General features: G+C 48.7%; 1 protein-coding gene across 1 annotated transcript in view; it reads right to left on the bottom strand.

Moving 5' to 3' along the window:
• Positions 1-14,072, bottom strand: part of PIP4K2A (phosphatidylinositol-5-phosphate 4-kinase type 2 alpha) — a 178,546-nt gene that overhangs the window by 66,710 nt on the left and 97,764 nt on the right. Inside the window, exons 2-3 of the mRNA XM_062210578.1 lie at positions 2,311-2,408; positions 818-914 (exon numbers count right to left, since the gene is read on the bottom strand). Of these exons, the coding sequence (XP_062066562.1) occupies positions 818-914; positions 2,311-2,408 (195 nt within the window). The remainder of the gene's footprint in view (positions 1-817; positions 915-2,310; positions 2,409-14,072) is intronic.

Raw genomic sequence — 14,072 nt, forward strand, 5'->3', positions numbered from 1 at the left:
AGCACCAGCTGTTGCAGCCATTTGGGGAGTGAACCAGGGAATGGAAGACCTCTCCTTCTCAGTCTCTCTCCCTCTCTCTGTAACTCTGCCTTTCAAATAAATCAATAAATCTTAAAGAAAAAAAAAATAAATTGGCTCGCAATAAAGAATTCAGGTAACTAACCAATGTCAGGAGTTTTCTTAGGAATAATGATTTTAAAAATTGAAACAGATGTTCAGAAGTTAGGGCTGAGGACCAGGCAGGTAGGGGGTGGAAAGCAACAGCTCACATTTGTACGTGGCAGGTGTGGGAGGCAAGAGAAAGATGCTCCACAGCCTGTGCCGAGGACTGGGGGGTTCCTGGCAGCCACAGCAGGGCCCTGGCCTTTCCCAGAAGTGCTGCAGTGAGAGTCAGAGGTGGCCAACTTGAAGAACAGCAACGCAGCAAGAAAACACCTCCTGAGATTCCTCAGTGGCCCGTGCAAAGACAGGAAATGGGACTTTTTCACACACACTGCTGACACATCTGATCACAGAAACCAAGAGGTGGCTGTGCTGGGCGAATGCTTCCTCTCGGCAATGAGAGTATCCAGTGAGACTCACCTGCTCGGTCTCTGGGCAGAGGACCGAGGTGTGCGTGGACACAGCATGGCACAGAGGGTCCCTGGGAGAACCCTTTCCCCTTCACAAAGAACACCCAAACTTCTTACGTGCGGGGGGCCGGGGAGGGGGTGGCTATTGTGTAATTGCTTGTGATGCAATTACATCCTATTTCACAGAGCAAGAGGTAGATGACAGCCACATCCCGTTTGAAGCAAATGTCACAGAGGCAACTCACCTGGAAATCCTGGTCATCGATTCCGAATCTCTCCCGCAGATTGCGGAAAACCATGGGGCAGTATTCCTTAAACTTGAAATGGCTCGGCATGTTTTCTCTGAAACGACCACAGGGTGAAGGACAGCTCAGGGAGACAAGGAGTTACCCAGACTTGTGTCCCACTGCCAATGCCGTGCTTGGCGTTCAGGAGCCACTGAAGCCACAGGTGCACAAGGGGACTTGAGAGAGTTCATGGAAAAATGGAATGGAAAGATAAGTTCATTTTACAAAATATTTTTATGAAATCCATGCATAGTTTTTTCATAGCAACACATTTTCCATGAACTCTCTGAAGATCCCTGGTGTTTCACAGAGCCAGTAAGATCTGGGAGACTTGGGAAAGCACTGGTGACATCGTCTTCCCTGTCCCAGGCATGCTGGGACGGTATGGGCTCTTTGTCCCACCCACATGCAATGGCCACTGCCCAAGGAAGAAGTGCAGGAAGGGAGGAGGCTGGGCAGAGGAAAGGTGCAGGGAGGGGAGAGGCCAGGGGCAGCAGAGCAGGCCGCCAACAGCGGGCCCCACGTGCACTCTGTTACTGCCGAGTGAAGCTGACACAGCAAGGCTCTCCCGCACGCCTTGCACAGCCTATTGTACATAAATACCACATTTGAAATTCGGATGGAGAAAATTCCCTCAAAGTCACCCTCCAAACAGCATTATGAGAGAAAGTAATACATCGGCTTTACGGTAGAATGAGGGCCCCACTCGGAAACTTTATCATTGATCCTCACGCGGGAGGGATTTCTCTGGGGCTCCCTCAGCTGGCTCAGAGCTGCTCCCTCCTTGGTTCCCCCGTGGAAGCACACACGGAGATGGCACGCATGCGTGCACCCTGCACACTGAAGCACAGCTGTCGGCACACCTGTCAGTTTTCAGCCACCAGCCAGACGGGGAGCTCACTGAAGGCAGGGCCAGGTCCCCTACAGCACTGCATCTCTGGCTGCTAGTGGGCTGCCTCATATCTAACAAGCGCCCACCAATGAGGCTGTAAACAGCACTCCAACGACAGAGAAAGCTGCTCGGTGCCAACGTGGCATCCAATTATGTTGCACAAAAATGTATCCTAATTCTCTGATGTGGTCCTAATTCCTTGACGCGGTCACTTCTGTTCGTAACGTCATCATTTTCAAAGTTTTCCATAAGACAGTAGAGGATCCTAACTGCTTAAAATATCCAAGCCATTTATGGCTTCAAAAAATTTAAATGGTAATGAGAATATCACTTTTAATGTATGAGATATTCATAGAGAACAATATGCCATATGGCAAAGAGATATTATCCCAGAGGGCCTGCTGCTGCTTCTCTGAAAATCACAGATGGTTGTGTTTATCACAGGATTAACTTCATCAGCAAAACTTTACTCCCACCCATAGAAAAATTACGAGTTCTGAAATTCACAAAAGTCACACTCCTGGCAGCCATGGCAGGGACAGGTCCCACTTGCACTTACTTGTTAAACAGGTGATTGTCCACTTTGATCTTTGAATAGGCTTTGAAGTCATCTGGCATCAACATAACTGGGATCTGAACATGGCTCAGTTCATTGATCTGGAAAAGCAGAAAACAAATGGCGCGGGTTGTTACTACCTAGGTGGGAAGGGCTTGACTCAAACCTGCGCCCTGTGAAGAAAGAGGAGCTTCCCTGCTCACCTTCCCGTCCCCTCACTCCTGCCTTAGCTTTCACCACTGCCTCCCATCTCTTCTCAGGCTGGGCGTGCGGTGGCCACCAGGTGGCAGTAGCAAGGGATGAACCCCAGAGGACAGCCCCTCAGGACCAGCTGCCCCTGCCTTCCCCCATCTACTCTCCTCACTGCCCCTCCGGAACCTCAACCACAAACCCTTTGATCACATGTCCAGGATATCTTCCCTCGGTAGAGAAAATCCCACCTGAGAAAGACGGCTTTAGAAATTTTGTGGTAAATACGTCTTGAAGTAACTGATGCGATTTGTTGATTGATGGACGCAATGCGAGTACGCACCTTTGGTTACCCGAAGAACAACACTGTCGTTCATGTGGTCTTTACCAGGAGCTAAGCTTAAGAACGAACACTGGAGTGGAGCATGAATTTAACAGGACGGGCACGCGCAATGAGGGAGGGAGACACGGGCCCTGGGACTAAATGAGCGGGGCCATGGGCAGACAGTGACAAGAACAACAACAAAGACGTGCCCTGGAGGACCACAGGCAGAACCAAGTCCCACTGACATCCTGGGGAGTGGCGGGGACAGCTTCTGACACGTGACCCTGAACAACGTGCTCTTTCTTTGGGCTCATTAGTTTTGCATCTTGCTTCCCTAAGCTATTCCACCTCCCCTGGTTGCTGGCAGTGAAAACCGCTTCAAAGATTCACACTTCCAGCAGAATGGAAGGAACGCTGGAGGAGCCTTGAGTCCCAGGGACAAAACAAGCCAACAAACAAGCTGGAGAAACACAAGTTCCTTGATGGAGCCGAGTTATAAACACATCGCTGGGCTAGCAGACAACAAAGCAAATCTCCAAGGCAACTTCCTTCCCCCAAAGAGCATTTAATCCACAGGGAATGCAGTGAGCACCAAGCAGGCCTGAGACAAATGCCAACTACAACATCTGCCGGGGCCAGAGGCAGGCCGGGCAACGCACCCAAAGGCTCCCCAGGAAACTCAGAGCCTCAGGGAGCCTCTGCAAAGTGGCCCTGGCCCCGGGTGGAGGTACATGCAGCTGGCCTTTGCGGGAAATTGCCCTAGACCAGGCCTTCAGCATTCCCACAGACTCATGCCCACCAAATACGAGCGCCCGGAGAGGACAGAAAGGAGTACTTTCAAGACTTCACCTATTAAAACAAAAACTAGCAGTGAGATGTATACGGCATGAGCAGGTGGGCTGACACAGCAGTGAAATGCGGCTGCGGAGCATTCAAAGCTTACTTAGATACGCTGTAGTGAAGCTACAGAATGTCAAAAGCAAAAAGAAAGGTGGCTGGAAAGACAGAATGCCAGGGGGCAGCAGATGGACAGCCGCCTCTCGGACCGTGCTGGAGGATCACATGGTAGATATCGCCCAGCCCAGGCTGGGAGGGAGCCTGAGCACCCTCGGGAAAAAGTCAACCTGAAACACCCAAAGTTTGAAAGACAGAAAGGCAACTCAGAACAGACACCCAAGTCGTTTGATGGTAAGCACGATTAGAGAAAAAAAGGCACTTGAATCACTGTGAGACCTGAACTGAGAACAGAGACAGTGCAGGTTGGGAGGAAAAGGTAGGAGCAATCAGGTACCTGCTGCGTTCCCTACAGGGAGAGGCTGCAGAGCACATCCCAAATGATTCCTCACTGTCACATCTGGGCTTCAGGTGGCCGCCTGAAGCCACACCCAACATGGAAGAGGATCAAACACTGACTATTTAAAAATCCATGATTCTCTCAGGCTGCTCAAACCTGCTGCTTAACAGTATCTCCTTTAGAAAGTAAGCAGCGGGTGCTGCATACACCAGCAACTTTTATCAAAGTGCAGGTTCGAGTCCCAGCTGCTCCACTTCTGATCCAGCTCCCTGCTGATGCGCCTGAGAAGCAGTGGAAGATGGCCCAAGTGCTTGGGCCCCTGCATCCATGTGGGAGACCAAGACAGGGTTCCTGGATTCAGCCTGGTCTAGTCCTAGCTGTTGTGCCCATTTTGGGGGAGGGAACCAGTGGTGGGAGGGAAACAGTGGATGCAAGATCTCTCTGGGTGGCTCTACCTTTCAACTAAATACATCTTCAAAAAGAAAGTAAGCAGAAGTGACCCAAAATGGAATGCACAACCTGAGGGCTTCCATCATGGATATCCTCCCCAGCCATCACCTCCTCAGTGCAGTATTTGCCAGTCTGCTCCATGCTGAGCGTGGCTCAAAGGCCAGTCTTCACCCTCATGGTGCTTACAGGTTGGAGGGGTGGATACACTAACAGAAGACTTGGGTGAAGGTAGCATTACAGCAATGGCGAGAGTCAAGAGGGAGACGCCCCCAGCCTGTGAGCCAGCATGCTCATGGCAGCGACCAGGTGCAGGGTCAGGCGAAGCTTCCCTGCACAGGGAGTGCAGGATGAGGGAGGAGAAGGTGGGACAGAGGGGTTCCAGGAAGAAGGCATGCTCAGGACAAGTGCAGAGAAGGTACTGGGGAACCCCGTGGGATAGAGCATGGCCACAGGGCATTGGGAACAGGCGACAGACTCCAGCAATACTGATGCGGCAGAATCAAGAGGACCAGAGAGGCAGGGCAAGACACAGGGAAGCATTGCAGGCAGCGCTCTGGCTGGCTTGCCAGGGTAGATGGTAAGTCTGGTATTTTAGAAGAGCTCAGTTTTGAGCTGCTGTCAGGTAGGCAGGGGGTGGAGGTATGGGGCTGAAGTCCCTGGGGAGGCAGGGGCAGGAGGCAAGAATCTGTATGTCTGTGTGCAACACCGGCTCCCCACAGGAGTGAGGGCACAGACCTGGGGAGCAGGCAGAATGAGAGCCCAGGGACGACTCTGCAGTCTCAACATGTAAGAGCCTGGAGGAGGACGGGAAGGCTTCAGGCTGAAGGAAGGAAGCACCGGCAGCAAGAGAGAAAGGCAAGGCACAAGCAGGCACAGGGGAAGGAAGTGGGAACAGCAACGTGGAATGCCTCTGGGAAGTCAGGCACAGCGAGGACTGAGACATGCCAGAGGGCTGAGCGACACAGAGCAGTCTCTGGTGGCCGGGGGTGCTTTCCTGGAGGCCAGCAGAGGACCCAGCCTGGAGTGAGAAAGGTAAGCAAAGGCAGGCACTGCATATGGCTAGCTTCTATGAAGTCTGGGAGGCCGGGAGGGGACAGAGGTGATGGGGGATGAGGGACAAGGGGAGGCCGAGAGACACAAAGGTGTCACCTGGGACACCTGCCTCCCATAAGAAGTGTCTGGGTTGGAGTCCCACATCCACTTCCAGTGTCCTGCTATTGTGCACCTTAGGAGGAAGGTGATGTCTCCAACAGTTGGGTCCCTACCACCCATGTGGGAGACCCAGATGGAGTTCCGAGACTCTGGCTTCAGCCTGTCCCAGCCCTAACTGTTGTGGGTATTTGGGGGCTGAACGGTGGGTACATGATCTCTTTGTCTCAGTCGCTCTTGCTTTCTGCTTTTTGAAAAAAAGGAAAAAATTTAAAAGAAGAACATAGGAAGGAAAGGCCAGGGGGAGCAGGCCTCCCTCTGGCTCCTCTATTAATAGGAGGAGGACAGGAGAGGGTCCTGGGGGAAAGACGGGCAGTTCTTGTCCACGGGCTCCCATTTTGTCTTGGAAGCAGGAGCCAGGACCAAATAGGAGGGGAGAGGGAGGGAGAGAGATGCAGACTGACGGGTTCGGAGGCTTAGTGAAGTGACTGCAGCATGTGGAGAAACAAGTTTAGAGAGAAATGAGGCTGGGCTTTGGGGCAGGGCTGAGAGCCCATGCGCAGTCAGTGGTTGATTTACGGTGAGTCAAGTAAGCTTTGTGGATTCGCACCCTGGCAGAGCTGGGCCTGTGGCAGTAGCACAGGCAGAGGACAGCTGGCGCCCTTCAGGTTTGAGGGGAGAGGTAAAGGAGTGAGGGGGTTTGGGGACCATCACTCTGGAGACAGCAAGTCAGCGCACAACAGGATCCTGGAGGGCATGGCGCTGCCCGCTGCAGTCGATGGGGTGGGACACTCACAAGCACATACACAGAGCGGCAGGGAAGGAACGCTGGCGTCTAGACGAGAAGTGATGCAGGGGCTCGGACAGAGTTGTGCACTGTTGCAGGCACAGGGGCACGGCTGCTTGGATGCAGGGAAGCCCCTGGGGCTCCAGAGGGCTGGAGAGCCGTCACTGCTGTGTCATTTGACCGTCTGCGAAACACGAACTTTTCATTATTTCTGCAAGCCTCTTCTTTATAAATCAAGACTCCCCCTGACGTGGAGGGAATGGTTGGTCCTCCTTTTTAGGGGAGAAAAAGAGATGAGAAGAGACGGGTTCTCCCAGATTTGCAAGATGCTACAACTGTGAGAGAGTCTTAGCAGCCCTGTGGTCTTTCCTCTGATTTTTCAGATTATCCTACCTCCTGCTATAGCTCTCCCTGTATCATTGTCACTGAGTGGTCGCCAGCCAGCGATTTCACAGCCACTCGGCTGTTCTTCCAGGCTATCTTTCTTTCACAATAGCTTTGCATTTCCATGGGTCTCCCCCTTATACCCCCAAACTTCTTGGTCAAGTGAGTGGCTAGATTTAATGACCTGTGAGCCAACACTTCGCTGCGTAAGAGCCTCAACAGATGCGCACCAGTCTCACTGAGATGTATTAATTACAGCACTGCTTGGTCATCGACAAGCCACATAACTTCTTGGATATTTCTCTCCTTTAGCCTATTACTGTGCCATGACGCCAGCTAAAATATATTGTTTCTCTCCGGTTCAAATCCCCGAGCTGGCACAGGCAACGACAATCAGCCATCACTTTGAATAAGGTCGTGCTAATCTTGTTAATGTCTATATTTCACAGAGTGCTCTAGGCTGTGAACTTCTGGATTGCAAGATATCATTCTTGGATTCCAAAGTCTTGAGTAGGTGGACATTTTAATTTGCTAGTTTAGCAATTACCTAGCCCAACCATTCTATGTGGCCTACCCTAAAACTGGCAGCAAAACTAATCATGGTGTTTACCACCAGTTGATAGTTATCATCAGTAACTTTTAAAACAAAGTGTTTACCCTTTCCTTTGGGCTTTATAGGTGTGGGTACTTACTCTAGGAACACACAAACCTGCCTGTGAGAACTGTCCTACGCAGAGGGGCTGGGGGCTGGGGTCTCCCTGTGTCTTGGGAAGGAACCTCTTGTTCCTAATTATGCTGTGCCAGTCACCCCCAAACACAGGTGTGGAGATGGGCACTGCCTGTCTTCCTGGCCACTGGGCATCACTGCTGGCGGTGCTGGGGCCCAACAGAGGACATAAAATAAAGCAGCTTTGTTGTCACCAGAACGGGGGTGGGTGGGGGTGGCGGCCAGTACAAAGTGCTGAAATGTTCCTCATTGTACTATAATTCGGGAGCCGGCCAGAGGGGAGCGGGGAGAGCAGCTGAGGTTGCATCCAGCCTGGCCTTCAATTCACTTGAAGACTTGGTGCTAACTTTACTGCTAATACTGGTGGACATGTGCCAAGCACCACATTAGTAAGCGCTCCAGGGGTAGAATCTTATCTGATCTTTGCAACTATGGGGAGTAAGTCCCATTGTTGTCCCCATTTCACAGACAAGGAAATGGAGGCTTAGTGAGATTAGGTAAATTACTAGCTACTAAATGGCAGTGCTGTACCTGGAGCCCAGCCTAAGCTTATTCTTCAGTCATGGTTAACTCACCTGAGTTGCCACAAACATAAAATTCAGGGAGCTGGACTGGCTGAGCCTAAGAGCCTTTCAAATCCTTCACAGCCTATGGCAAGAGTCACAGCAAACTCTTCACACAGCTCCAGAAACTACTGTTTATTGTGTTACACACTTCTACAGGAGTCCTTATTTAAAAAATAAGTGGTAACAAAACAGCCATTGAAAAAAACTGAGCAAATGCACATTTAATCAAATATGTGCCATGATCTACTACACTTACTCCAGTTATGATTTCCACAGTGCAATTTAAATTTGGAAAGATCTGTGTCACCAAAAAGTCATTTCTCTGACATTGTATGTCAACTTCAAAACAGGGAAAATAAATATTCTTCCAAGTTCCACTAAATCTTAACGACCTGCATGAACAGTATTCTTGAACGATGTGAAATCAATGATCAAGGTAATTGTTTATTAAAGCCAACTGCCTAAGTTTTCCTTTATGAAGACGATGACTAACACAAGCATAGTAAAATTTGTATGAGCCTTTCTTTTTACAACACGAGAAAGTCCAACTCAGAAAAGGCATCTTGATTCCTCTCCCCTGCAAGGCATTAACGTGTACTTCCACATCAGTTACCCCCAGTGCCTAAAACACAGGTCTGTTTTGTTGTGTGCTAGATCTGCTGACTGCAGTATCACTCCTGCAGATTCAAGACTGGATTCACACTGGTGAGAGAACAGAGGTTGCAATTAAGCTGCAAAAATGTGAATAATAATTAGCTACTGGACAAGGAATGCATGAATGAGACCCAGCTGGTAATAGGTCTGAAATTAAGCCACACGAAGGTGTCCTCTCAAAGCCATTTCACACTGAGACCTTAAAAAAAAAAAAAAAAAACTATTTTTTTTTTAGTCAAGCAAAGAATATGTTCACAAACTATGAGACATTACTAATGACAATTAATTCAGATACAGTCACCCTTAACACTATGTTCTTAGACTCATACATAATTAGCAACTGCTCTGCATTCAAGCAAGAATACACAGAGTACCCCCACCCCAAAAAGCCAGACAGCAGCCGCTGACTTAATCTGATTATAATGAAGACAATCCCATACAAATTATGGCAGACTGAGATGAAATAGGGGGCAGGGGGCAGGTGAGGCGTTGGCGGGCATGGTGGACCAGCCTTGTTTCTACAGCGGCCGGTCGCTCCACCATCAGGGAAGGCCGCAGATGGTAATGGTGGAACGGGAGTTAGCCTGAAAGGACCATTCATCCAGTCTCAAGACTGAGACAGGAAACAGCTCACTTTATCTCCAGATCAACACTCCTACCACTTGATGTGACTATGTGACTACATATTTTAAAACAGTTCAACCTTTCTTTATACTTCTGTGTACTATTTAAAACATTTTATTTAAAGGCAAACAAGGGACCAGCACTCTGATGTAGCAGGTAAAGCTGCTGCCTACAACGGTAGCATCCCATATGGGCGCCTGTTCAAATCCTGGCTGCTCCACTTCCAATCCAGCTCTCTGCTATGACCTGGGAAAGCAGTAGAAGATGGCCCAAGTCCTTGGGCCCCTGCACCCACATGAGAGATCCAGAAGAGGCTCCTGGCTCCGGATCGGGTGCAGCTCCGGCCATTGCAGCCATCTGGGGAGTAAACCAGTGGATAGAAGACATCTCTCTCTCTCTGCTTCTGCTTCTCTTTAGCTCTTTCAAATAAAATTAATAAATTAAAAAAAAAAGGCAAACAAACAAACAAACAAACAGAAAAAAACCCTAGAGGTCTTGCTTATAGTTTTCAGATTTATTACTAGTCATCTGATACATGTGATCCTATTATAAATGTTTTGTGTTTTTTATATAAAATTTATTTCCTGTTTCTTGCTTGGTTGAAAACTAAAATTGATATTTCTGTGTACAAAAAATAAGATAACAATTCAATAATAAAAATAAAGTGAGATTGCACAGTGAGAAAGTAGGGCAAGAAAAGCCCAAAGGATTTAAGGTCAGGAAGGACCCAATGGGGGGAAAGAGAATGTAGTGCACAACTCAACATGACTGTTGTTCTGTATACTGTTTTACCTTCAATTAACTTCTTAGGGAGATCAAATAATAAATACATGCTAGCAGATTCTATGGACTTCACATGTTTTCAATTGCTTCTGGCTTCTACAAGAGGATCCTAGGTGCATACTCAAAAAATGTAGCATATCGGGTTAAGTTGATGCTTGTAACAAAGCCAGTGGCACACATTGGAGTATGGGATCAAGACCTTGCTGCTCCACTTCTGATCCAGCTCCTTGCTAATGTGCCTAGGAATATAGCAGAAGATAGCTTAAGGACTTGGGCCCCTGCCACCCACGTGGAGAAATGGATGGAGTTCCAGGCTCCTGGCTTCAGCTGGCCGAGCCCCAACCCACACAACTATTTGGGGAGTGAACCAGTGGATGAAAACTCTCTCTCACTCTCTAATTCTGCCTTTCAAACAAATAAAATATGTCTTAAAAATAAGTTCACCATTATTACTAAAAATCCCCATCATCGCCACCGTTTTCTTACTGGTCTCTGGAAACAGACACATTTCACCTACTGGGGCTCATCCTAAAAAAAAAAAACAAAATTCCTCTGTGACTCTACAGCTGACAAAGCATGCAAAGATTCTCCCCAGCAAATAATTTACTTTAAACATTTTCTGCCCTGAGGTTCATTCGCTTTAGAAAATGAATTTTAAAAAAGCTAAAGTTACCACTACTGAGAGATAAGTGGTGAGGGTATTCCCAGAATTGCTGGAATGAACCATGGCTGGAAGTTCTGGCAGGTTCTGTCTCAGCAGCGGGCCTGTGCACATGGCAATCACCACTCATGCTGCTCCTCCCCAAAGGCCCACTAAGTGACCTCAGGTGCATTTCTAAGAAAATATTTTCCATCGTGTGACCTGGAAAACACCATGGGACTTGCCCCTCCCTCCCACCTAGAGCTGCACCCCTGGTCTCTGGACAGGTGCTCTGAGGACTGTAACAATAAACATCAACCAGTCAGCGCCTTCCAGATTGGCAGAGAACTACTCCCATCAAGTAGGGTACTTATGAGTGGCCCTTCCAATATCTGGGAGTAGACTTCCAACAAATGCTGGTGTCCCATTTGTGGTACACAAATCCCGTTTACAGATCAAAGTTCATGGTTTTTGTGGCTATGCAGTAGCAATCATAACATCCTTGAGAATAAAGACCATCATAAGGCACTATTTTCTCTTGCTTTTTTTCTACTAACTTTCTTACTAGCAAGCTTGGCAGTGGTGGTGGGATACTTAAAATGGTTTTCACTTTTGAGAGAGACAGAGAGAAAGGTCTTCCTTTACCATTGGTTCACCCTCCAATGGCCGCCGCACTGCGGCTGGCGCACCGCGCTGATCCGAAGCCAGGAGCCAGGTGCTTTTCCTGGTCTCCCATGTGGGTGCAGGGCCCAAGGACTTGGGCCATCCTCCACTGCACTCCTGGGCCACAGCAGAGAGCTGGCCTGGAAGAGGAGCAGAATCAGGCGCCCCGACCGGGACTAGAACCCGGTGTGCCAGTGCTGCAGGCGGAGGATTAGCCTAGTGAGCCGTGGCGCTGGCCGTGTTTTCACTATTTTTTTGAAACCCATTCATAATTTCTAATTATATATGAGGAGAAAAAAAGACAACATGAAGTGTAACATCAGCTCTCCTTTGGAAATAACTTTTTATATTCTTTTAGTGAATGCAGTTTGAAATAATTAGGAACTTCAGAAACTGAAGTCCCAGGATGACTCAGGCAAAGAGCCCGCCCTTGGAGCAACGTGGCTCCTGTTACAGCTTACATGGCAAGTGGAAGACCAATTGGAAAGTTCTGAGGTTTCAGAGGGACAGGCAGAGCAAATTAGAGCTAATTACAGAGGTAGCTAGGAAACAAGCAGCTAAAACGCTGGTGAAACGTGTTTTTATTTGTCTTGGGGCAAGAGGTCGGTTTTGAAGGCTGCCCCATCCACATTCATGTTCCAAGGCTGTTTCTGAATAGTTAATGCTTTGCATTTGCAGGTGAGATGAAATCAAAGACCCAAATGTATTTGAATTCAAATCTTCTTCTGAAAGGTGAGCTCCCTCCCCATACCTAGAACATAAATGCCCTATTCTGGTCGCCAAGCGAGTGGAGACGTGGGTGAAGGCAGAGAGCTCGGCCACTTCAGCGTCTGGGAACTCCGAAGTCTGCGTTAACACACTCCAGGGGAGGTTTATGTTGAACAAGGCTCATTAAGGCAGTCTTTTGATTAATGGCTTCTTGACTGAAATTCAAATGTCATCAGAAACATTTAAACTCTTGCTTAGAATTTCACTTCAATTTATAACATGGACGCATACTCTGCCATCTGTCAACTTGGTTCTGCAAGATCAATCAGAGGCTTTTTCGGTGGACAGGCCTGGCTGGCTGGCCCGCTGCCAATTTCGTCCAAACAAATGTAGTCATGTTAAAATTTTACCTCCTGTGAACCACAGAATCTGACATGAAATTACTGAATTAAGGCCAAAAATCTATAAGCTATTACAGAGGTAATACTGGCTTTTTAGAAATTCAGGAAAGACCTTGCCAATGAAAACAAGAGCTTACAACGTGGTTCACTCAGGCTCCGGTCCTGCCACTTGCCTAACCTGATCTCACATTATACTTCCTAAAAATTAACTTATTTGAACGGCAGAGAGACAGAGTAAGAAACACACACACACACACAGAGAGAGAGAAAGAGAAAGAGAGATCTTCCATCTTGGTTCACTTCCCAAATCCCAGCAACAGCTGGCAGCTGTACCTGGACAAAGCCAGGAGCCAGGAACTCCATGGGGGTCTCCCATGTGGGTGGCAGAAACAAAAGTAACTGGGTATCATCTACTGCCTCCCAGGACCATTAGCAGGAAGCTGTATTGGAAGTGGAGCAGGACTTGAACCCAGGCACTCTGTGTCCCCCCCCCCCCAAAGATTCATTTATTTATTTGAAAGTCAGAGTTAACAGAGGGAGAGAAGGAGACGCAGAGAGAGAGAGAGAGAGAGAGAGAGAGAGAGGTCTTCCATCCGCTGGTTCACTCCCAAATTGGCTGCAACACCTGGAGCTGGTCCGATCCGATGCCAGGAGCCTGGAGCTTCTTCCAGGTCTCCCACGTGAGTACAGGGGTCCAAGCACTTGAGCCATCCTCTACTGCCTTCCCAGGCCATAGCAGAGAGCTGTATCAGAAGTGGAGCAGTCGGGATTCAAACCGGTGCCCACATGGGATGCTGGCACTGCAGGTGGCAGCTTTACCCACTATGCCACAGTGCCAGCCTTGAACCCAGGCACTCTGATACAGGATGCTGGCTTCCCAAGTGGCAACTTAACCCACTGCAACACAACACCTGCCCATTGCATAATGCTTTCAAAAAATGAGTTTGAAAAGAAATTGGTAAATGATGTGTTGTTTGGCCTAGATAGTGATTTAGAAAATGCTTAACTAATTGCTAATCTTTTCAGACTTTGAGAAAATTTACATACAAATTTGGAATTCCGAATTCTGTTAAAAACAGAGAGGAGGGATCTGGCATGTGCCTGGCATCCCTGAGCAGCTGTGGGGATGGACACCCTCGTCAGACATGGTTCCCATCATTCTCTTCAGCCTTCTCCCTGAACGGCTTTGCTCATCCCAGGGCTTCAGCCGCCAGGGCACCCCAAGGGCCAGCTCTTGGGAGGCACCCCCACAAATACACACGCATCACAGACTGACCCTCCGCCACGTTCCTAGCTCCTAGAAGACACAGATGAGCTCCCATGGATGTGACAGGGCAGGGACAAGGGCAGGAAGAGAAGCCAGAGCTGTGAGATTCCAATGAAGGATACTGCAGGACCCTGGCCTTTCTTTGAAATCAACA

This window comes from Lepus europaeus, chromosome 14 (assembly GCF_033115175.1).
Source record: "Lepus europaeus isolate LE1 chromosome 14, mLepTim1.pri, whole genome shotgun sequence".
Taxonomy (NCBI): Eukaryota; Metazoa; Chordata; class Mammalia; order Lagomorpha; family Leporidae; genus Lepus; species Lepus europaeus.